At 37.8% G+C, this 23,973-nt stretch overlaps 4 protein-coding genes and 1 pseudogene across 9 annotated transcripts; 3 read left to right on the top strand and 2 right to left on the bottom strand.

Moving 5' to 3' along the window:
* Positions 1-724: 724 nt before the first annotated feature.
* Positions 725-5,473, top strand: LOC103450004 (protein PTST homolog 3, chloroplastic). 4 transcript variants are annotated; one of them, XM_029090776.2, is made up of 13 exons: positions 725-1,102; positions 1,190-1,300; positions 1,674-1,825; positions 1,908-2,591; positions 2,890-3,070; positions 3,316-3,376; positions 3,462-3,512; positions 3,609-3,656; positions 3,858-3,977; positions 4,212-4,324; positions 4,589-4,640; positions 4,742-4,882; positions 5,101-5,473. In XM_029090776.2, the coding sequence occupies exons 1-12, from the start codon at positions 936-938 to the stop codon at positions 4,838-4,840; spliced, it is 1,839 nt and encodes a 612-aa protein (XP_028946609.1). In that variant the 5' UTR covers positions 725-935; the 3' UTR covers positions 4,841-4,882; positions 5,101-5,473. The 4 variants fall into 4 exon arrangements, with proteins under 4 accessions (XP_028946609.1, XP_008387545.2, XP_008387546.2 ...); XM_008389323.4 differs by having other exon boundaries at positions 3,603-3,656; XM_008389324.4 differs by having other exon boundaries at positions 3,313-3,376.
* Positions 5,474-5,895: 422 nt separating this feature from the next.
* Positions 5,896-8,341, top strand: LOC103450003 (uncharacterized; annotated as a pseudogene).
* Positions 8,342-10,082: 1,741 nt separating this feature from the next.
* Positions 10,083-12,290, top strand: LOC103450000 (S-adenosylmethionine synthase 4). Of its 2 annotated transcripts, none has more exons than XM_008389318.4 (2): positions 10,083-10,218; positions 10,767-12,290. In XM_008389318.4, exon 2 carries the CDS (start codon positions 10,774-10,776, stop codon positions 11,944-11,946), a length of 1,173 nt encoding a protein of 390 aa, XP_008387540.1. In that variant the 5' UTR covers positions 10,083-10,218; positions 10,767-10,773; the 3' UTR covers positions 11,947-12,290. The 2 variants fall into 2 exon arrangements, with proteins under 2 accessions (XP_008387540.1, XP_028946610.1); XM_029090777.2 differs by lacking the exon at positions 10,083-10,218 and adding an exon at positions 10,266-10,289.
* Positions 12,291-12,300: 10 nt separating this feature from the next.
* On the bottom strand, positions 12,301-13,336 carry LOC103450001 (thioredoxin-like 3-3). Its single transcript, XM_008389319.4, has 3 exons — positions 12,884-13,336; positions 12,751-12,776; positions 12,301-12,636 (listed from the first exon to the last, which is right to left on the bottom strand). The coding sequence occupies exons 1-3, from the start codon at positions 13,049-13,051 to the stop codon at positions 12,417-12,419; spliced, it is 414 nt and encodes a 137-aa protein (XP_008387541.2). The 5' UTR covers positions 13,052-13,336; the 3' UTR covers positions 12,301-12,416.
* Positions 13,337-13,491: 155 nt separating this feature from the next.
* LOC103449999 (uncharacterized) lies at positions 13,492-20,219 on the bottom strand. 2 transcript variants are annotated; one of them, XM_008389316.4, is made up of 17 exons: positions 19,931-20,219; positions 19,600-19,707; positions 18,689-18,734; positions 18,445-18,602; positions 18,191-18,308; positions 17,994-18,076; positions 17,498-17,557; positions 17,072-17,329; positions 16,443-16,539; positions 16,205-16,255; positions 16,005-16,085; positions 15,708-15,779; positions 15,454-15,516; positions 15,108-15,260; positions 14,232-14,289; positions 14,091-14,143; positions 13,492-14,004 (listed from the first exon to the last, which is right to left on the bottom strand). In XM_008389316.4, exons 2-17 carry the CDS (start codon positions 19,698-19,700, stop codon positions 13,921-13,923), a joined length of 1,536 nt encoding a protein of 511 aa, XP_008387538.2. In that variant the 5' UTR covers positions 19,701-19,707; positions 19,931-20,219; the 3' UTR covers positions 13,492-13,920. The 2 variants fall into 2 exon arrangements, with proteins under 2 accessions (XP_008387538.2, XP_008387539.2); XM_008389317.4 differs by having other exon boundaries at positions 19,817-20,016.
* Between the last annotated feature and the right edge of the window lie 3,754 nt (positions 20,220-23,973).

Here is a 23,973-nt window from a genome sequence, read left to right as displayed (position 1 = left end):
ATGCTAGAATTTTTGGCCCAGCCCAAGGCTAGCTAGCTGGATTGGGCCAACCGGTTGGCCCTTTGGCCCTTTCAGATTCCGTGGGGCCCACAAGTCCTTTGGCCTAGCCCTCGGTTGGAGACGGTTTTCAGACTATTTTTGGCCTTCTGGACCATTCGGTTGGAAATGGCCTAATGACATCGTCACGTGCAAGCCTTGGATTCTAGTGGACTGGGCATTCCAATGGCGGCAAAATTTCAACAGCGGTTGACGCAACCGACAAGCCTACTGAGGCGGGGTGTGCCAGTGATGACGTTTCTCCATACAAAAAAAGTCATCTGGACCATTCGGTTGGAGATGGCCTAATGACATCGTCACGTGCAAGCCTTGGATTCCAGTGGACTGGGCATTCCAATGGCGGCAAAATTTCAACAGCGGTTGATGCAGCCTACAAGCTGACTGAGGCGGGGTGTGCCAATGATGACGTTTCTCCATACAAAAAAAAAAGAAAAACATGTAGGGGTCTCCTAGTCTAATTAGAGCCGGGGAACAAAGGATTCAGTAATTTCTAAGTCCAACAACTTCCTCCTATTTCCCATAAGAATCAAATTTCCAGGCAATAAAGCCATTCTTTCGGTAATTTCTCCATTTAGGATAATTTTCATAACTCAAGGGTATTATAGAATTTTTATATCGATTTTTGGTTAAATTTATAAAAAATTTAAAAAGTTATCCCGAAATTTAATGGTTGCTGCAAAAATCCCGCTCGTTGACAACTTCATCGCTGAAATCTCTGATATATTCAAAACTAATATTTAATAAAAATGCAAATTAATTCTTAAAAAAGCTGAGTTGCAGTAAGCACTTCCTAACTGTTTTCTTTAACCCAAAATCACTATCTAGAAAGCGCTTTCACTTCCCAAACCACCCTAATGAGTGATGACTGAGAGAGAGCCATGGCGGCCCCCGTCTCTCACCTCCCCGCCTTCCTCTCCCTCTTCTCTCACAAGCTCTTCTTCGCCCACCCGCACCAGCAATCCACTCTCGGATTCACCGCCCTACAACGCTGTCCACCGCCGCCGCGCTGCACCCTTCGCGCTTCTTCCGTCAGGAAGAAAACTAGGTTCGCATTCCCCGTCTCCACTCTTCGCTTTCACTTCTACAATTCTTTCTTCTTCTTCTCACTTTCGTGTTTTGGAATTTTGAGTAGGAAGGTAAAGAGCAATGCGGAGCTCTGCAATGATCTCCGGCAGTTCCTCACTGCGGTCGGACTTTCGGAATGTCACGTTCCATCCTTGAAGGAGCTCTCGCAGCACGGAAGGTTCGAACTTGTTCCATCACTTTTCTGATAAATTTTGGTTCTTTTTCCCCTCGCCAGAATTTGATTAGTTAGGGTTTATCAGTGAAACTGAAAGATTTAGTTGGAATTACAATTGCCTCTTTGATTTCTCTGAAGTTTCGAGAACGTTTGGATTAACAATTGCTGCTTGCTTGTTGTCATTTTTGTTTTCTTCAACAAATTTTGACATTAGTGGCAACGGTAGTATAGTCTTAATGTTATGTTATATTACATATATATATATATGTATATATGTATGCGTGTGTGTGTTTGTATATATATTATAGTTTTGACTTGGAGACTTCATAAATTGGAGCAAGTCTGACATTTTTGTTTTATCAAAAATGACGAATAGGAATGATCTTGCAAACATCGTCAGACGAAGAGGATATAAACTTATAAGAGAGCTTCTTGTGGACTCGAGCAATACAGATACCAATGGTAATGCCGATACCGGATTTGCTGGAATTCAGGATGCAATCAATGATCGTAAAGAGATAGTAACAGGTCAATATATATTTTTTATGTTTGCAACCTTATTTTATAGTATATGCAACTGTTACTGATAGCCTCTTTAACAATTTAAAAGGTCAGGATCAAGAGGTGAATGATGTGATTGAGGATTTTTCTTCGTCAACTGAAGTTTCAGACTTGGAAAGTAATTCTGGTAGTTTGATTTCTCCTCCCGATCTGAGCCTCAATGACAGTGATATTACCGTGGAGTCTTCAGCTGATTTGTATAATTTAGACGGTCATAGTGAGCAGGTGGATGTGAATGGAAATGGTTCTGTGTCAACCGAATTTTCTGTTACGGAAAACCAATCCAGGAGTTCTAAAATTTGTCCACACTTCAACTCTGACATTGGTACTAATATGCCTTCAGAAATTTTCACCCCTTCATCCTTCGGCGAACTTGATGACCTATCCTTGTCAACCACTTATCATATCAAAGAAACCAATTCTTCCAGTTCAAATGTTGGTTTGGATCTGAACTCCGATGGACGTCCTTGCATGCCTGTAGAATCTGTTGATGGTTTGTCATTGGATGAAAAGGTCTTAGATATATGTCAGGATGGGAAGGTTGACAATATGGCTAATGAAGATTGCTCTTCAACCACAGTTTCCGTTTTGGAAGACCATTCTAGTTCAGATCTTGATCCAAGTCACAACTCTGATCATCATAGTTATCCGCCTTTAGAATCTCCACCCAATTTATCCTTGAAGGAAAAAGTGGAAAACTTTATGCAGAATGGAGACTTGGATGCAGTTGAAGGTAACTTGCCTTAAGATGCCTTGCTTTCAATTTTTTTTTTTCACATTTAATTTTGTTCTGCTAATTAATTTTTTTTTTAGTTCATGTGCACTATCAATGATGTTTCTTTTCTTGTTTGTTGTCACTGTTGATTTTTTTTAGCACTAAATCATTCAGTTGTATGCTTATATTCACACTGTTCATTACTAAATATACTTAACCTTCATGCTATTTGTTACATGCTTCCCTTTCATCCTTCTTTCACCTTAATTCTTTGTTTCTTTCATATTTGATATTTACTCGGAGCTTCTTGATACAGATAATGTCTATGGCATATTAACTGAGAATAATGATGAAGAAATCAAGGAAGAATATAGATTTGGAAACACTGAGGAGGTTCAAATAAGAATTCCTAAAAATGTGCCTGACAGAAGTGATGCAATTATGGCATTGAATCAAAGGACATCAACATCAACTACGGCAGTTGATCCCTCTCTTAGGTTGGTAACTTGTGCATCTGTCCAAAGTTCCTTGTTTTCTTCTCTAATTATTATTGTTTCTTCCATTCTGCATGTGGTTACTATTCAACCTAATTTTGTTGTAAAACCCCAAAGAATGACGTTATAAGAATCCGAATTTTTAGATTATGCTCTTAAGGATCTGGAGGTCAAATGTGATGCATGACTGAACAGTGTTTTATTGTATTCTTAATTTTATAAAGAACTTTTTTGTGTTTATAAAGCAGGGAGGATAGTTCATCAACTGAAGGGCTGAGTTCTCTATATGACAAGGATTTGGATGATAAGGTCATTACTTAACTCTTAACTATGTTACTTCTAACATCAACTTTGACAACAATATCACATTGACCGTTGTGTTTTTGTTTTACAGACAAGTGAAAGTGAGGATCGACTTGAACTTAATCATCTCAAGTTCATGCTGGTACTATTCTCTTAACGTTCTGCTTACGCCATGTAGCGTTCTATATACTTGAATTGTTGATTATAATTTTGATTATATTCTTTTTCTTAGCATCAGAAGGAGATGGAATTGTCACGGTTGAAAGAACAGATTGAGAAGGAAGAGGTATGTTAGCTATTTTGGGCGCTCATGACCTTGTTCACGGTATCAAAATATAGAAATATGTATGATCCATCCGATTTTTTTGCTTGTGATCCATCTGATTTTGCTTGTGTTTGCATGCAATTTTTTTCCATGGGAGTTTCATACTTTTATGGGCAATATGATTACTGATCTGATTATAGTGGATTTTACTTCTTCCTTCAGCTTTTTTTGTCAAACTTGCAAACCAAGTCTGAAATGGCAATGAGCAAAGCACAAAAGCTTGTCTCTGAAAAAGATGCAGAGTTACTTGCTGATGAAGAAAGCCTTTCAGGATTAGTGGAGGTATCACATCTACCATTTTGCTGGACATATTTTTGTATATATTTAATTATGCTATTAGAGCGTCTTGGCAGTGAGTAGGATGTTTTCTAAGCAACGAAAGTCCTAGTAATCATCGCTGACTTTTCATCATTCATGCATAAGCAAATTCTCATACATAACATGTATACAAATTACAAAAATCTCATACATACACTGATACACCATTTGCATGAACGGAATTCCTGATTTCATCAGGTTGAGATTCAGTACCAGGGAGATGGCGAGATTGTGGAGGTGACTGGTAGCTTCAATGGTTGGTATCATCAGATTGAAATGGATTCACAGCCATCATCTAGTATCATAGAGAGGTCTTAACACTCCTTTTCTCTGTATAATTTGGCCTCAAACTTTCATTTTATCTTGCTGCTTCCGTTGTGCCTAATTTGCATTTTATCTTTCCTGAAGATTTGTCATAATCAGTTGACATATTATTGTAGGTTATTGTTAATCTTCCCTTTTATTGCCGTGCTATTTCTCCATTGAAAATAGTTCAAGTGTTTTATATGCTTGATGCTCAGAAATATTAGTGGAATAATGAGCTTACTGATCGCTAGGACTACACGTTCTTGCAGGGAACCTAGACTATGGTCAACAATGCTGTGGCTTTATCCAGGGACGTATGAGGTGTGCACATCTAGCAGCTAAACGATATGACATTTTTTGTCTTTGGCGAGGAGTGTGAACCTTGAATAACTGTATCTGATGTGAAATGTTGTTAACTGCAGATAAAATTCATTGTTGATGGCCAATGGATGATTGATCCTCAAAGAGAGTCAGTAACCAGGGGTACCATATGTAACAACATTCTCCATGTCAACAGATGAATTGGCTCTGGCAGGGAAGTCCACCATCTGCCTTTCACCGCGGTAAATAACCATATATACATCTCACAAGAAGACCAATTTCCACATTCAAAATCAAATGCATGAAACCATACGGTTTCACTTTTCCCATTATGATGATGATTCTTGCAATGGATAGTTTTCTAAGATCCTCGCTTGTTTAACGTAGCGGGTACAAATTTATTTCCATTCTTGTTGATCATACACTTAATTTAACTTCTATATGTCAAATGTGTGTGCAGACAAGGAGCCAGATTATCTACTACAATTGAAGTTGAAGCAGTCTAAGCCTATGCCATCTGAACAAGAAAGTGAATTGAAGACCACGCACGCAGAAGGAGATACGAGGCGGGCAGAGTCGAGGAGCGAAATGGTCTTATGCTTCGCAATGTATATATATCCGCCAGTCGCCATGGCTTTTAAGTTCGTAATGATTTTCGTTTTCCTGGTAGGTTTGTCTTAATAATAATTCTCTTCAAGGAAGGGATTCTCTGTTCTTAAGAATATAGTCAGCATTTACGGTAGCAATGCACTTGTTAGAAAAATATATTAGTATTGGAGTATCAAGATATTAATAACGAAATAATGCTGCACTAGTTAGATGCAGAGTTTCAAGATTTTGCACCGGGAAATGCAAAAATTCTACAATTTTATACTCTGGATTGTTTTAACCATTAAATATTAATTTTTGTATTTTTAATTGAAGACCTAAATGTTAAAACACTTGTACTATGAGATACACAGGGGCGTGTAAAAAAATCCCTTGAAAAATGGGGCTATCTTGAGATTCAACTTACTTTTTTTTATTTCTGGTTGAAAAAAAAAATACTCAAAACAATAAACAATATCATCATATTAAGTGAATCACGTATTATCATGTATTTAAATAATTTACATGTAATTACGTGATTAATTTGAAACACTAACACGTTGACATCCCACAACTACATGGAAGTCCTCGTTTCACAAAGTCAGTCGCCAAAAGGCACCAAAAGAGATGGGCTTGTAGATTGTAAGGTGCTCGCGTGGAAACCGCGTGGAAAGTTCATTGCCTGTGGCTGTCCATCACATGCTATACCAATGAGAAATTGTTCAGTGTCGAGAATCTCTCTCTATTCCTATTCACCCACAGTCGTGTCTCCTTCCTCGCCATTCCCACTACCCTCCCTACTTCTCTGTTATCTTCTCCCTTGCTTTCTCTCGCTCTCTCACTCTACTCTCTCTCTCTCTGTCTACCAATGGCTATGGTTACTGCCTCTTCTCACCTCTCTCTGAATCTGTCTCCTCCTCTTGTGCTTCGTGCCTCTCGATTTCCGACCAATGCTCGACCACCTTCCTCCAAATGCTTCCCTGCGCCAATGCCACCAGTAACTTCCGCGTCAGCAAGTAGCAGAAGTAGAAAAACTCTCCTATCTCCGTTTGTGATCAACAACGACAAATTCAGTTTAGACATTGTTGAAGATGATGACGCGGCTGACCAAAAACAACAAGTGGGGAATGCCAATGCGAATGAGACCCTTCTCTACTCTTCAGTCCTTTGCCTCTGCTGCTCCTGGCTGTTCTTCCTGGAGGTATACCTATGATTTTAACTCTAACATTTTTCAGTATATACCTGACTGACTTGATGTTTTATTTATGTGAGAATGCAACCCCACTTCGGAAACTTGACATGATATATTACATACTTATTATCAAATGGTTCCACTTCTAATTGCATGAGGCCTCTTACTTTGTGACAAAATCTAACACCTGTCGAGCGCATGTGGTTATGTTACTTTGAAATCTTGACAACTTTTCTGAGGATAATATTTCACCAATTACTTTTAATCTGCTGGGTTTTATAGCTTTAAATAGGAATTTTGTAAGCTTCGTTTTCTAAATTTTGGGGATTATTTCTGATTTTCTGTAACTTTTTTCTAAGTTGGTTCCTTTCATCGTTGCAGTTATAAGACTTGCTACATTTATCCTTGCATTGCTATCTGCTTCTAAAGCATAAACAGTCCTTTCATCACAGAAGCTAGATGTCTATCACGTTTAAAACTAATCTTACTGATATTATACTAATCTGAAAATTTGGATACTAGCTGCTACTGTGGCATCTCTGTTCGAGCCTTTCGTTGAGCTTGTCAAATCGTTTGGTCTTCCTGGCTGGCTAGTACATTGGGGTCACCCGGGCAACATGGTATGCCACTTTACTCTGCTAAGTAAAATAATGTACCTCTCTTAATCATGTCACACTGGCCTTGAAAGATAGTCGTCTAAAGTTGCTTGACATTATTGTCTATGGCTTCATGTATTTTGTAGGCTGTTGTGCTTTTCGCTATGGGCGGCTATGGAACATATCTTGGTTATCGGATACGCTTTTCAGATGATGTGGTATGAACCCAACAGCATCATATGTTTCGATAAACCAATCACGCCTAACATTTTAAGTAGTACATCGATCGTGATATGTTCTGGTCATTTCAGGAGGAGAGGGCCCATGCCAAAGACTTGCATCCCAAGCTTCTTGCAGGGATGTTTTTCTTCTTTGCTCTTGGAGCAACTGGAGGAGTAACGTCTCTTCTCACTTCGGACAAATCCATTTTTGAAAGGTAAAAAAAAAATATGCTTCACTAAATTTCATTTTCTGTAAATTTTCATATCAGTTATTTGGAAGACTACAAATACAACGAAAGCGATCGGTTCGTGTACTTTACTAAGGCTGAAATTAATCTGTATCTATGTTTGCAGCCCTCATGCTGTTACAGGGATCATTGGTCTTAGCCTCTTGACCATACAAACAATTTTACCTGCTTTGTTTGAGGTAATATTTATTCTGAAACAACACAGATACAGATCACAACACGTAAGGAGTCATTCCTCCTTGCAGACAAATCACAGTTTGACGTGTGTGTTCAACTTTTTTCTGCCATGATTTTAATGAGTCACTTTTCAATATTTTATCGGATTGAGAGAAACGACTCCTTAAACAAGTCAAACGGTGTTGAGTGTTTTTCTTGATAACTTCGTCTACGCTCTATTTCTTTTTCCGCTTGTTGTATTATTTATCATGCAACTCAGTTTTTTGTTCTTTCTTTTTTAATTTTTACAGGGTAAACCTGAATTAAGAACAGTTCATGGGGTGTTGGGCACTGGGATCATGACATTGTTTGTTGTCCATGCTGCCCTTGGACTTCAACTTGGCCTAAGCTACTAATATTATCTTTTCCATGCCTTAAGCTAGTTTCCTTGTACTTTCTATCATTCATTTTAGCTTCTTATATCCTTTTACACACTTGGTTTATCAGTATCAGGCAATCAGCAAACTCAATTGGTTAAAAGCCAATTGAGGCATGGGAGACTTACCTGCTTATCATTGGTTATAAGCCAAAGATTAACCACTAATTATAGCACAATTGTTTGTCTTCTATTTAAATTTATAGAATGTTTTCAGTGGTATGCAAGCAACCAAGTTATGATATAATTGACTTCATGGTGAAATTTTGTTGCAAATTCAGTGCACTAATCGCCACTTAGTACTACGGTCTGGTGGTATTCTTCTTTACTTGTAAGTGAAAGGTTTTAGGTTCGAATCTCGTGAATGTGAATTCGATACCAAATTAGGTTGCTGGTGGCTTAGCCAAACTCCTCCCTCCCCTTAATGTAAAATATATCGTTAAACTAAAACAAAAGAAATTTCAGTGCACTAATCTGATGACATGAAACTGACAGTAGGTAATAGTCATTCCATATATTATATCATAAGCTTTAGATATGATTAGGTCTGGCATCAATTGGATAACCTCATTATGATTCACATCTCAGGGATTGGACGCAGGCTAACTACTGATCATAACATGTTGTCTCACTAACTAGCTAATCAGAAGCAAGTCCCTCGTTGGTGAGTGATCACATGTTGTGACATAATGCTAATTTTGTGACTCGTCATCGATTGAGGCTTCGCCCGGACAAGAGAACTGGGCTAGCAAAGACCTAAACATGTTTCACACAACCCATGAGGTGTTGCCAAACAAGGAGGACTTACATGAAACGGGGACATTGCAGTGCCCCAAACTACTAATCCAACGTCACGGAGGTGTTGAACTAGTGTCAAATTTAATATGTACGAGTTTGCATTTGTATATAAGCCTGAAATGGAATTTGATCTCAATAGAGATAGTTGATCATTTGTCATGCAACTCATGCCACGTCTCTCTCTTTCTTCACATAACCAAACATGTTGTATACAACTGATGAGCCTAAGCAACAAGTTAGCGACGGGTGCAAAATTTGAGTATGCCAAACTGAGGCATGTGCGAGCGATCTGCTACTTTTTTGGCTAAAAGCCAAAAATTAAACGCTAATTATGACACAATTGTTTGTCTTTCATTAAAATATTTATAGAATAGTTTCAATGGTATTGGTAGACAAGTAAGTAAGCAAGTTGTGATATGATGGGGAAAACGTCTGTTTGGCAAATTTGATTCATTAATCCGATGGATTTGCAGTAGGCAATAGTCATTCCATATAGGAAGATAATTTTCAAACACTCTTTTTAGCGATCATAACCAGTCTTTATTTTTGGCAACTAGATTGGTTAAATGAAATGGAAATAACGAGCATGATTAAACGTGGGTGTGTATAAAGAGAAATGGAGAGCGTGTTTATTATTTTTCGAATGTGTAGCAATTATCATCATCTTTAGGTGTGATTACGTCCGTCAATGAATTAGCTAACTTGATTATGATTTACATCTGATAATCATGGACCAACTACTCATCATTGCCTTAGTAAGTTATTGCCTCACCAACTTGCAAATCGGACAAGAGCCCCTCCATGGTCAAGCAATCTCATATAAGAATGACATTAATCCATTTTTCACAAAACCTAGCTATGGTGGCTCAAACATGGAAGATTTACATGCATAAAATAGGAATATCATAGTGAAAATGTCTCAAACCAAACAAACCATGTCATGATGGTATAATTTATTTACAAGAAAAGACCAAGGTCGAATTAGGGTTTCGGATTCAATGTGTCATACATGCAATACGATCCGTTTGGAAACCTGTATACTGCATTAGGTTAACTAAACATGTCCCGCAACCATATACATGCTGAGTTGGCAAGTTCTGATTGTCCAGTGAAAGTCCACATGGTAACTAAGTAGGACCCAGTACGACCAAGCTGGCAAATCCAAACGTAGCGCACCTAGGAGAATGACACACAGCCAAAGCCAAATGGCAGAAAGAGAGAGAACGAGTCAGACGTAAGTTCCTATCTATATGAATACCACTCTCCAATCTCCGCATCCCTCTCTTTCATTTTTTCAAGTCTCTCTCATCCTTCCTCCTCCTCTCTCGCTCTCACATTCACAGGTTCGTTCATTTTCTGCGCTCGATCTCGATCTACTATTTCGCAATTGCTTCGAATAATGTCTGCCCGATCGGTATTTGGTTTTTGATTTGCAAGTCATTTGTTTCGTTAGATCCATTTCGTTCATTACATTTGATGGATTTTTTGTACCGTTCAGATTTCTCTGTTTAATATTTTGAGGATTTGGTGTTTATGGTTTTGTAAAATTTCATCGTTGAATCTCTTCGAGAATTGTGGTGTTTAATTAGATCGAGGTTTGTGATAACATTATGTTTTGGTTTGCTGATATCTGTGGCTAATTCTTGTTCATCGTTGTCTAGACTTTCGTAATCGAAATTCTGATTTCATCGGTAGGTAAGATGGGAATTGTTTAGATTTGGCATACCATGTGACATGATTCGGGATTCGGTTTTCGGTTTTTGGTTTCCAGTGACAGACATTTTATGCATGCTTTCATATTTCATATGCTTCTTTATTTTTATTTTTCCTTGAGATTTCAGTTTTCTTGTCGAAATGGAGAAGTGATTCTTATTATTTTGTTTTTTCGCAGTCTAGAGATGGAAACCTTCCTCTTCACCTCCGAATCCGTCAATGAGGGACACCCCGACAAGCTCTGCGACCAAGTCTCAGATGCCGTTCTCGATGCTTGCTTGGAACAAGACCCCGAGAGCAAAGTTGCATGCGAGACATGTACGAAAACCAACATGGTCATGGTCTTAGGTGAGATCACAACCAAAGCGAAAGTAGATTACGAGAAAATAGTCCGAGATACTTGCAGAGGAATAGGGTTTACATCCGCTGATGTAGGCCTTGACGCTGACAACTGCAAAGTCCTCGTCAACATTGAGAAGCAAAGCCCTGAAATTGCAGAGGGAGTTCATGGACACCTTACCAAGAAGCCCGAGGAAATTGGAGCCGGCGATCAAGGCCACATGTTTGGTTACGCCACAGATGAAACACCTGAGTTCATGCCACTCACCCATGTCCTTGCTACAAAGATTGGCGCCAAGCTTACGGAGGTCAGAAAGAATAAAACAGTTCCATGGTTGAGGCCCGATGGTAAGACCCAAGTGACTGTTGAGTACAAGAATGAGAATGGGGCCATGGTCCCGATTCGGGTGCACACCATCCTCATCTCAACCCAACATGATGAGAATGTCACAAACGAGCAGATTGCTGCTGATTTGAAGGAACATGTGATCAAACCTGTCGTCCCCGCCCAATTCATTGATGACAAAATTATCTACCACTTGAACCCTTCAGGTCGATTCGTCATTGGAGGACCCCATGGAGACGCCGGTCTCACTGGCCGGAAGATAATCATAGACACCTATGGTGGTTGGGGTGCTCATGGTGGTGGTGCTTTCTCTGGAAAAGATCCAACCAAGGTTGACCGGAGTGGCGCGTACATTGTAAGGCAGGCAGCAAAAAGTGTTGTAGCATCCGGGCTTGCTCGCCGCTGTATTGTTCAGGTTTCTTATGCTATTGGCGTTCCAGAACCCCTATCGGTTTTCGTGGATACCTACAAAACTGGAAAAATCCCAGACAAGGACATATTGGTTCTCATCAAGGAGAACTTTGACTTTAGGCCGGGAATGATTGCCATCGACCTTGATTTGAAAAGAGGGGGCAACCTCAGGTACCAAAAGACCGCTGCTTATGGTCATTTTGGCCGCGATGATCCAGATTTCACATGGGAGACCGTCAAGATCCTCAAGCCAAAAGCGTGACACACTAGCTCGTAGCCGCTGTTCAGCTTGGTAGAGAATAAAGAAACTTTCGACTCATACGTCTGATGTCGAGGTCTACATTTCGAGCCTCAAACCAGCGTTGAGAATAGGCGATGTGTGCTTTTAAGTTAAGGTAGTAGCAAAGTTAGGCGCCACTAGTATTTTGTTGCGTTGTTTATCATTTTTCATGTTTCCAAATTTTTCCCATTACCCAGCTTCTTGATTGTTGAGGATTCGGGCATTGGACTTGGTTAGAAGCTTATTACGAACAATTGAAATCGAATAATTGTATGATCGTAGACTGCAGTAGTTCCAATTTCCTTGTCGAAAGACAGAAAATCCAATCTTTTGGGCTTCTGGAACATCAAAGATATCATAAATCATAAGTTCATTGTACAACTAATGTAATAGCTTGGATGACTACACCCATAGCAAAAAGTTTGAAGCAATTATCCCTAACATGTCTCGTTTCACGAATGTAACCACAAGCGATCGTGCAACCGCTCTTCTCCAGCACCAAACATCTCATCAACCCTTTCGCCATCCCGGTAGAAATGGAAGGTGGGCGTGTAGCGAATGTGCTGTGTTGTTTCGGGGCATTCATCAATGTCTGCATAGACGAAAGAGAGCTTTGGGAAACTGTTACTCAGCTGGCAGAATGCAGGAAGGATCTGGCTACACACACGGCACCTGAAAACAATACCAAAATCGAAGCAATTGAGTCACTGAGGCAATTCATCAAACACCTTGTGTGCAAAATTCAATTGCTAATAGTTTTGAAAATAGTAGGAGTCGGAGACGTACCAAGATGCACCATAATTGATGACTGCCTGCAAGAAGATGAAAAAAGACAACATTTAATGGGTTGCGATGGAAAATTGCCATATACATATATACACATATATATAAATTGAAAGGTGGGATTTTGGGTGCATACAGGGGATTTGCAGGACTTGATTTGAACAAGGAGGTCTTTAAGGTTTTGGTCGCTGGAAGCACTCTTTAGGTTGCCATGGCGATTCTCTGGTAAATCCAAGCCCGTGCCTTCTAATCCCTTCTTGCTACTGGTGGCTCCGTCGCCTCCTCCGCCGACTCCTCCCGCCATTTCTCTCAGCTTTCAATTGTGCTCTCTCTCTCTCTCTCTCTCTCTCTCTCTCACCCACGAAGGCCACAATTGGATTTTACAATTCAACATTGTACACCATGTCATGTTAAAATGGGATGATTTCGACGAGGAACAGTGATTTGGCTAATTGTTTTCACTCAAGACGCCCATATAATTAGAGTGTAATTACATTTTACACCCTCCACATTTGAGGTGTGTTCTAAAATGAACTGTGCTCACATTGTAAGGAGAGAATGATTTGGAGTTCTTACAGAGTGAAACCATGCACTACCAGACACAAGATAGATCTTTCAAAGGACATAGCTTTTTTCAAACAAGCCAATTCATTTGGAACCTTGTGGATCCACTCGTTTTCTACTCAGAGATCAGCCTGGGTTTTCACATCGAGAATTCTTTGTGGATTAACAGATGTAATAGGATGACACTAACATGGTGACACGATTCTTGGATTCATGTCAAGTATTACTCAACCTTTATTCCGTAGTTTTACATTGGATTTATGTCATTCATCGAGATAAGCTAACAAGTGATCGAAAAGAACCGTCCGGTCGATCACCTCAAATAGAATTGTAATGGTTCAGTAAACAGTGAGAAGATGACTGTTAACATTTCCTCCATTTACAGGGAGGAGCGGGCTTTGCCCGGTTACCAGCATCTATAATGTTCTTCTGTTTTCCTTCTCGTCTCGCTCCCCTTCCAAATTCCATTGCAATGATCTCCTTGTTCCATCGAAATATACAGAGGATTCCTTTTGTTCCATCATCATTTTGGTATACGAGAGGCCGGTTCAAGTGCAGAATAACTCAGCATTTTGAAGCAAAAGAAGACCACTTGAACAACCGCTGCAATCAACTTGAGTTGATTTCAACCAAAGCCCCCGGATGGAACTTCTTGCACAATGCCTCTATGGCTGATTGAATTCGGTCTTGGTCCTGCAACCAAAATTCTCAATGATATTCATTCGAACAACTTATATAATGTAACTGCGTACCTAAAACCTCAAGAAATATTCTAGTACCTTGCCCTTGAAGTAGATTATAAGAGGCTCCGTCCTTGATTTGCGGCGACAACCTTAATATTTCCCATGGAAGATCACAATCAGAATTAATATATGATATCATGTTGTCCCAGAGATCTAAAGTTTTCAAAAGGCACTTACCAATGTAAAGGTCCGGAAATTCAAGGCAAAGTTTTGACAGAGGTTGAGCAATTTCTACCTGCAATTTTCACCCAAAAAAAAAGAGATGACTACCACGCAAACAGTAATATATCAATTTATTCCCAATTATTCGCATGCTAATACTGCACTCTATGTTTGACATTATATATTCCAGAATTTCTAAGAAAATGTGATCTTCTCAATTATAACTCAGTACTTCAATGACTAACATTTAGAGAAATCAATAGGTATCCTTCTGAAGTGGACTATATACACAAACACACAGACCACTTATCGCTCTTGGCATAAGTACTATAAGCTCGTCTAGTGCCTAGGATTTGATTGGATTTGATAACTCACTAGATTCAAGGTATGTTGAAGGAATATGAAGAAATTTCGACCATGTTGAAGATTGAAGACGAATTAGTCATGAAGGAACGTTATCCCTTTCCAACCCCACAAAGTGGTAGGATACCAACACCTAATAGCTTGACCTTCTAGTCGCCCCAAAATGAATAATAATTCACCTCTAACTTTATTTTTTAACTTCAACATACCTATGCCTATAATTTATTTCAATACCAGAAAATAAGATGTCAGAAGTTGAAATGGAAGCTACATTAATGAATTAGCAGGGATTGCAATACGTTTGTGTGTTGAGGTGGGGTGGTAAGTCTTGCATGCTACTGCTATCAGACTGTCAGTGTGGACCACCGCCCACCGCTGCTTATTGTTTAAACATATGCTTCCATTTAACAGTCCAGCAAATAAAAAGAGATTGTCTGGAAAAGAACATTGAGTGTGTCTTGCGTACGCACACCCAAATTTTCAAGACTTAATTATATTGAAAATATAATGGAATACGGAATTACTTACATCTGTAAGGTTTGTTGTCAAGTGCTTAGATACAAATGGTTGCATCGTTGCTAGTGCACCATCGGATCTCATTAGTTCAATTAGACAGTTCCACTGCTCATCCAGCTCCAAGATATTTGTTGCAGTAAGGATTATTACATTTTTACACTTGATCTGCAAGAGTCAATCATTTGATCATTCTATATATAATCCGTACTTTACTGGTCAGATATATATATATACACACAAATCAGTCAAGAGGAAACTTCAGATTTTTTCCAGTGGAAGCTTCAATATGATGTCACGAATTCTAGCTGACCAGATATACAAAAAGCAAAACTCCATATGCGACCTTTCAAATACATACCAAAGGGACAATCAGCTTTTCATGATGCAATAGTTCAGTGATACCTTCAGGCAACAGAGCCATCTGAGAAAGCAAAAACAAGAATAAAATCAAAGTCATGCTGTAGGACTCTGTCACTGTAAGATAAGTAAAATAACTATTTACGGGAACATATTACACAGAAAGTAACAACCAACAGAAATGAAACAAAGCACAACGAGATCGTGCTATCATACATTGCATTAAATAATAAGAAACTTGTAACATCTAAGTACCTCATTCCGGTCACCAGTGCATTGATCACCTATAAGATGCCTTAGATATTCTTCAAATTCTTCATCAGGAGCCTAAACAATGAAGATTGACCAACCTCAATATTGTTAGGGGCTTCGAGAAAAACTAAAATAATTGCATAAATTCGGACATCTCAATGATATTCTCATGGATTCCATTTTACAAGTCGATGGTTGAAGGATTAATACAGATTTCCATTTTCCAAGAATGAAATACTAACAGATTCAATAACATGTCACTATTTTGTGCTTTAGAAAGTTCAGCCAAAACAAACATACCAGACGAACAGCAAAAGCCTTTGCAACACCTGCCAAAGTGACATCTGAGTGCAGTGGACCAACCCCTCCACACATAAATACCTACATGGTAGTTTCGAATAACATTGACTAGAGATTAGAACAAAAAAAGGAAAAATCTCTCATCCATTTCATAACTAATAAAACCCCTAAGAACCATCAAACAGGTCGTAATGATTTACCATATCATCAGTTGATTGTCGTCGCTCGACTTCTTCGGCGACAGCATCTATCTGTTACCAAGAGAATGTCATGGAAAATGAAAATGTAAGGTGGTGCGAGTAAATGTTTCAGGTTCCACATGTAACTGCACATCCATCACTGCAGTTACATAATTTGATATATAGGTAACTGAAACTAGGCCAACTATGTTTTTTTTTTCTTAAAAAAAAAGAAAAAAACTTTGCAATAGGAACTCACATCATTCCGAACAACAGCAGTTTGTGATACCAACCAGCCAATAGAATGGAGCTTTCTACACAATGAAGGCCCTATTTGATCCTCAACAGTGCCAAACCTGAGCTATCAAACAGATAAAAAGAAACGAATAAACTTCAGTAATAACATTGGGTTGAGGAAAAAATGGTTACACAAGTTACTATGACATTTAAACCATGAATCTTTTCTTTCCTTAATGTTTTGAAGTAAATACTATGTCAGTCTTCTGGCACTAGTGACTGTTTATGTGTTCCTTTGCATAAGTTATAATTAAAAATGTAAGAAAAACAATGATCATGAACATGGACATGATGACTAATAAAGTTAACTCGAAGTACTAAATCCAATTTCGTTGGGTCTAACCACAACTATGAGAAATTTAGAGATGCTTCAGCCTAACTGTGAGATAATGAAAGGCTATAGAAAACAAAAGAGAATAGTTGAACAAAATGGTTTCTACTGAAAGTCCAACAAAACGCCTGAAATTTAAAAAAGTAATCACTGATCATTGATATCACGGCGCAACCAATGGGATACAGGATCTGAGGTGCAACCATATTGTTATGGTCATTGATTGCAATAAAAGAATGTAATACTGACGAAGGACTTACAGAATCTCATCCCCCACAGCAATGGCTGAGGACATGAGTAGGCTACTGTTATGTAAGCCCACACCATCAAGGCCATTCATAACAGCAGACTGATGCCCACGAACCGAAGAAGAAAGTTTTTTAACCCTTCCGGCTCTCTCTAATCTTCCATCAGAAAGTAAATACGCAGGTCTAAATACTTCTTTGTTGTCAGATGAATTGTTAATGCTCAATAATGCATTTGGAACTGTGTCATATATGCTTCCAATTGAAGTATAACTGTGAGAATGAAATAACATAAGTTAATTAGTCGAATATAACTAAACTAGTATAACAAAACAGTGCAATCAATTGAAATGTTACGACATATGCATCAGGAACCAGCTCAAAAATTATGGCGAGCATTGAAAAAAGTCAAGCATCAAAGCAACAATTCAAGCCACATACCCTTGATCATAAAGACTGCAGTACTGCACTTTGCAAGTTAAGAGTAAGGCCCACACATCTCTGCAATGAAGCGCATGGAAGTCAAACCCCACGAATGTACTAGAGTTTTGAATTTGGATAAAGAGGAAGCCTCCTGTTGGTTTAATGCAACGGTAACTAAATTCTGTAGCTTAGAATTTACTTCACTTTAGAATTTAGATCAAATACACTTCTAAGTCACACTTTTTAAGGTCATATAAAAGCATAAAATTCAGATCATATGACATTCTCATGTTGCATTAAACTCTTAGCTACCTGATACCTAGTACCAGAATTATTTTCTTTTGGCTTATCCAGGGATTTGTTTGTTCAATAAGTGGAAATTTTGTACATAGAAAACTCATTTTTCTATCTTTCAACGAGAAAAGCACTATAAAGACAACTTTGCTCTCTAACAGCCCTTTCCATATGCCGAAAAGAAAGAAAATAGATGAGAGAGGAAAAGGTACGAACATACCTGTATGACCAATCCAATATAGGATTCACCCTCATGAAAGGTGGCCATCCAACTGAACTGGGAGAAAATTGTTCTTGACCAACCTGCAAGTCAGAAAAGTTAAGGCATCTTTGCTACAAATGTCTGCAGAATAATCTGACAACCAGAGATATGTGTACAATATGATTGTATCTTTGCCGAAACAGAAAATCAATTACCGCAGTAGGATCACCGATTCGGACACCAAGGAAAATAGCTTTGATTGGTTTGGATTTTAGTAAATCCTCCAAACCAGACTTGAAATCAGAGCGAATGATATCCAGTTGCAAACCATAGCTGCTTAAAAAAGAATATGTTACTAGAAGGCTACATCCTCCAGCATTTAAATCTATGCGAAAACTAGAAACTTCTGATCATACAATGACATTTTAAGACAATTAAAAAAAAGAGTAAAAGGGGGAGCATCTCTTACGTAGTGGCTGTATCATAAGTAAACGAGTTGATTTCAGGGAAAGCAGATGGGCACTCGAAATATATCGTTCGCATTGGAAAATATTTTACACCCCCGTTAGAACAGCTTTGCTCCCCTTTATGCAAAAAGTAGCCAGCCCTGAGTAGGTGCAACAAAACCTACAGAACCAAGTTATTAATACCATCAATGACACAGAAGGCAGCTGAGTTAAATAGATAACCAGTAAAATCACTTGTTAACTTACAGTTGAATCCTTTCCCCCATTAAAGCTGAAGGCAACCTCTTCAATACTGTTGATTAAAACAATTTAGGGAGTGAGAGTTCAAATCTCAAATGTTTCAAAAGTGGAGTTCAAGTGTGAATTTCGCTCCAAGGTATATGGAGAGCAGGAGCACCTCAAGCGCATTGATTTATTTTATTATTTTCCAGTGCTGTTTGATTCAAATGTATACATTAATTAGTGATTTTCATGTCATTAATCTCCTAACAATGGTTGAAAAATTGTAATCCATTTAATATGAGATATTTTCCAGATAAGGGTGCCAGACATTCAAACTTTCACAAAGAAATATGCAAGCCTAGTCTGATTCATAGTGCCCAAATCGCCAGCAACACATGGCGTATACTCACAAAGGATCTTAAACGGATAGTGACAAACCAGGGAACAACCGACAAGGAAAAGCAGAGTAACGTTTACTAGGAATTCACATAGATTCGAATAGTATTTTACTAGATACTTCCGCACATCAATATCCAAGTAGTTGCCTCTACCTTTTATAAATCAAAACTGTATCAGGAATCAACTAACCAACTTGTTTGTTTTCTCCTAACAGAAATAGCATTACACAATATAAAGCTCAACATGTTAAAAATTTAGAAACAATAGTCTGGCAACTGCATTGAGTTCAAAATGAAAGGTGCGCGGGGAGAACACTAAAAGGAGCAGAAATATCGTTACAATGTAATCGATACAGAGTTTTTAGCTCAACCCATTTAATTTCTGGGAAAATGTAGTAAAAATGACAACAAAAAATGGTTCTTATAAGTTTCATAAATACTGGACCAACTTATATAACTGCTTGGTTCACTTCGAAAGTCCTACATATTTCTTAAAATCTACAAAACTCAGAAGAAAACAAACAAAGAAGAACTTACGAGTAGAGCGCAAGAGCTCTCTGAATAACATGGATAGCGTTGTTGTACTTGGTCTTAAGCCTTCGATCATCACACTCTCTGATTGCCTTGTCAATCTCCATCTCCCCTCTGCAAACAAAACACAAAAACCCAGCACAAATTCATCAAATATTCAATCAAATAAGCAAATGGGGTTTCACAGATTCAACAAAATTTGACTATTTTCTGAAAAACCAACCAAATGAGTGCTCTCAAATCCCAGAAAGTCGACCTCTTTAACCAAATTTACCAAAAGGGTTTGCATATATCGAACGAAATTTGCAGTTTTTGCTTAGCAATCAAGAAATCTCACCCACAAATACCAGTCTTCAAAGCAATGGAAATCTTGGCGGAGGGAGGTGGCTATGGAGTTGAAGGTCGAATGGGAGCAATTTGATTGAATATCCGAAGGAGTTTTGAGTCAAAACAAAATTGGGTTTTGGGAGTATTTCGTGTTGGATGGATGCCACAAGTTGTTTATCTTCGAAACGGGCTTTGGTTTTGGGTTCATCTACTTGCAATTTGCAAATGTGATACCAACGCTACGCGCACTTCCAGATGAAAACCGAATTTGATCAACCGGATTGGATCATTAGGTTCTAGTACTACGCGGCATTTAATTTTACTTTAAAAATAAGAATACCATGAGCTTTGAAATTTTTTTTTTATATTTTATTTTATAAGAAAAAAAAAATCCCTTGATTCACATATAGGTTGTGACGATTTTGGAAAAAGTTGGTTGCATGTAATTTTATTTTATTTTTTAAGTAATGATCCACTTATCACATTTATATTACTTATTTACTAAGGGTATGATTTATATTAGAGAGATGATACAAATGTGTTATGAAAATTATGGTAAGAGTAAAATTTTTGTTATCTTTTATTTGAGAATGAATTACATAGAATATATTCACTGACACATGACTTCCATTGGGCAATAATGCATTGCTATGTGGACGTTAGGTGATGATGAATCTGTTCCATGTAAGTTGCTCTCCTTTTACTTGGTTTTGTCAAAATTAAGTTAAATATAAACTACTTATTAACAAAACCCTCCTGTCAACCAAAAGAAAGTGAAAAGACAATTTGATCTTATATCACAAAAAAGTATTGTAAGTTAAATGTAATTTTGCACAAACCAAATTTCACTTTTGTTCCTTCCCTTGGCCACACGTCGTCATAGTATATCGTTAACTTTAAGTGAGATTTTAAATTCAATTCTCATCAAAGACGAATTTGAACCACATTATTATAGCTTGCCCATTATAAGGTTTAACTCATTTTCCCACCCCTTGATGTAAATAATATCGTCTATTAAAAAAATATAAAACTATCTACACTACCATGTTTTCTCTCTCACTCCCTTTGTTTCACATTTCTCTCCAACTTCTTTTTGTCCCATATATTTCCAAAAAAAATACTGCTTCACAAACAAAGTGTTGGGACTAGCTTTGTTTTAATTTTGTAGCTTTAGAATACACAGAAAAATGTAGGAGATTTGGATTATTGCAAAAATGGAAATGAGGTTATGATTTACCGCAATGTAACAATTAAATTTTTTGTGCATGCATGTACAAACTTCTAAACTTGGATTAAGTCATGTTGACTAGAATAATATGCTCACCAAATTTCGAGTCTCCTCCCATCTTCCTTACAGTATTTTAGATAAACTAGTGTAAATCAATGCTGGTATTAGAAAAAAGGAAAAAAACATCGAAATGACTAGCTAAGGCAACAACATTTTTTTTTTCTCTTTTTTTGTTAAACTGGAAATCCAATACCTGAGCAAAAGCCAAAAAAAACAAAGACCGGGAATCAAACGTACAAACAGACGAGCAAGCAGGAGAAGAGAATCACAAGGCGCAGCCACACATGGCTCAAACGTGACTCCAGCACTCGCAGAGCACCTAAACAACTACGGTGGGCAACAAACAAGTTTATCAATATGATTCGACTGCTCCATGGAAAATTTGTTATATCCAGACATGGGTAGGGTATGATAACCCAAATTAGTAATATTTATACCAAACTAGATGGCATCAAGCATCATGAATGGTATGGTATTAAAGTTACGGAAAATCTGTCACTTAGTATTACGGTCTAGTGGTAGTTCTCTTTACTTGTAAGAAATTTTAGGTTCAATCCTCTCCCAATGTGAATCGAACTAAACTATTATGACTAACCCATTATGAGACTTAACATACTTTCCTAACACACAACTTAGAAATCATGTGTATTAAAAAAAGTTATAAAAAAAAAATTATAATACGAACATTTTCTGAACAATTAGATCCGCATAAATGCTCAAGGCAGTTAGTAGTTTGTATGCAGGTAATTTCTAGAAGTGATTAACCAAAAGGTGGGGATTTGATTGCCGTATGCAATGTTCATCTGTCCCGTATCAAAAGATGCTGAAATTCAGTAACCCTTCATTGTCAGCAGCCGATAAAGTCATGAGAACACTTTAACAACATCCTTTATTTTTAATGTAAGGGCTAGGGAAAGGACTTGCAGGGAATGATTTCACAGCTACGTCACAGTGGCAAAGCTACAGAGGGACTGGGAGGGGCGGCCGCCCCTCCCCTCGCCGGAAATTAAGCCCTAGAACGTGGTTCCGCCCCTCTGGTCTCGCCAGAATGAATAGCACACCTGCACTGTAGTCTGCAAATGGTTTCCTGCCTTTCTGGGTTTCTGTTGCTGTGCGCAGCAGCTTGTGTAATTTTTTTTTTTTAAATCCCTTAAATGAAAGTATTGAAAAAAAAAACTCCTTAAATAAACAAACGACGTCATCGCCATCGTTAATTGCTTAAAAAGATAGTAAAGTTTAAAGGGGACCACTATCCCCGACTCCTCGTGCCTTCCATTTTTAAAAGCAGACCTTCACTTTTTCAAACCTAATCCCCTTTTAACCAATCACAAGACCCGTGCCCCCCCCCAGCCGCCAGCCGCCAGCCTCCAGCATAGCAGGCAACCTATTAGCTGTTGGGTTGGTTTTCCACTTCTCTCTCAATTTTAGGTAAATTTTTTAACTTTCTAATTTATATTAAGGAAAACTAATGAAAATGGCTTGAAAACTTTGAGTTTTAATGATAAGGACAAAATAAAGGATAAAGTGAATAGTACTATGATTGACTTTTTAGTGTAAAAATGTGGTTTTTCGTTAAAGTGAACAGTACCGGGTGCTTTTCGTTAAAGTTCCCTTTATCCCTAACCCTAATTGATTAATTAATACAAAATTTTAGTTAATTAATATAGAATCATAGAGTAATACACTAATATAGTTATTGATTTTTTATTTTTACATATAAATATGAATCCTATGAATGATTATTGATGAATGAAATTATTGTCTAGAGTAAAAATTGAATTCTTGATTATTGATATTAATTTATTAATTGAATTTTTGTGTGTTAAATAATTTATATGAATATTGGTATTGATTAATTGTTGGTTTAATTTGTTAGTACTCATATTGACTATAGTATAGTAGCTTACTCTAGAATTAAGAGTCTAAGACTTTTTTTTTCTTTTCCATATACAGTTAAACAATGGAACAATACTATAAGAAACAATGCTTAAATCCTCCTTCAAATATTTCGGGTAGTCCTTCTTCGAATATTCCGAGTAGTCCTCCTTTGAATATTCCAAATATTCCTTCTTCGAGTATTCCGGGTAGTTCCCAACAAAGTGAGGTCACTAAGTTAGATGAAATACTGGCTAATCTTCCTGTAAACCCTGGACATAGACGTCGAATGCTTGATTATCTACCTAATTATCGTGAAGCAATTCGCCGACATTCATAATATGAAGATGCATAGTGAGTTTTCATCATTGAGAGGAATTAGTGATCTTGCAAAAGAGTTAATGAAGACCGGGAGGTGTGAAAGCTATATGTTAGTGTATAAGCTTCTTACATTGGCTTTGGTGTTGTCGGTTGCAACCGCTTCGATGGAGAGAGCTTTTTCTGCTATGAAGATTGTGAAAACACCATTGCGTAACAAAATGAGAGATCAATGGTTGAGTGATAGCATGGTTGTTTACATTGAGAGAGATGTATTTGCTTTTATTGATAATGAGCCTATTATGCGACGTTTTCATGACATGAAACCTCGCCGGCAACAATTGTAATTTGTTTGTATTGATTAATTATGGAAGACATTACTATATAAAAAGATTTAGTTGTTGCCATTTTTCTTTAACCTTGCACTCTTTTAAGTTTGCCCCTCCCCCCGAGAAATCCTTGCTTAGCCACTGGCTACGTGGTGCCTTAAAACGCACGTTAATATATTTAACATTATGATAATGGTAAACGAATTTGACGTAAGTTTGTATTCGCTTTAGAGGACTAGAGTC

The sequence above is a fragment of the Malus domestica genome, chromosome 12, assembly GCF_042453785.1.
Source record: "Malus domestica chromosome 12, GDT2T_hap1".
NCBI classification, from domain to species: domain Eukaryota; kingdom Viridiplantae; phylum Streptophyta; class Magnoliopsida; order Rosales; family Rosaceae; genus Malus; species Malus domestica.
Note: the sequence above shows the minus strand (reverse complement) of the source record. Positions and strands in the feature narration are given on the sequence as shown.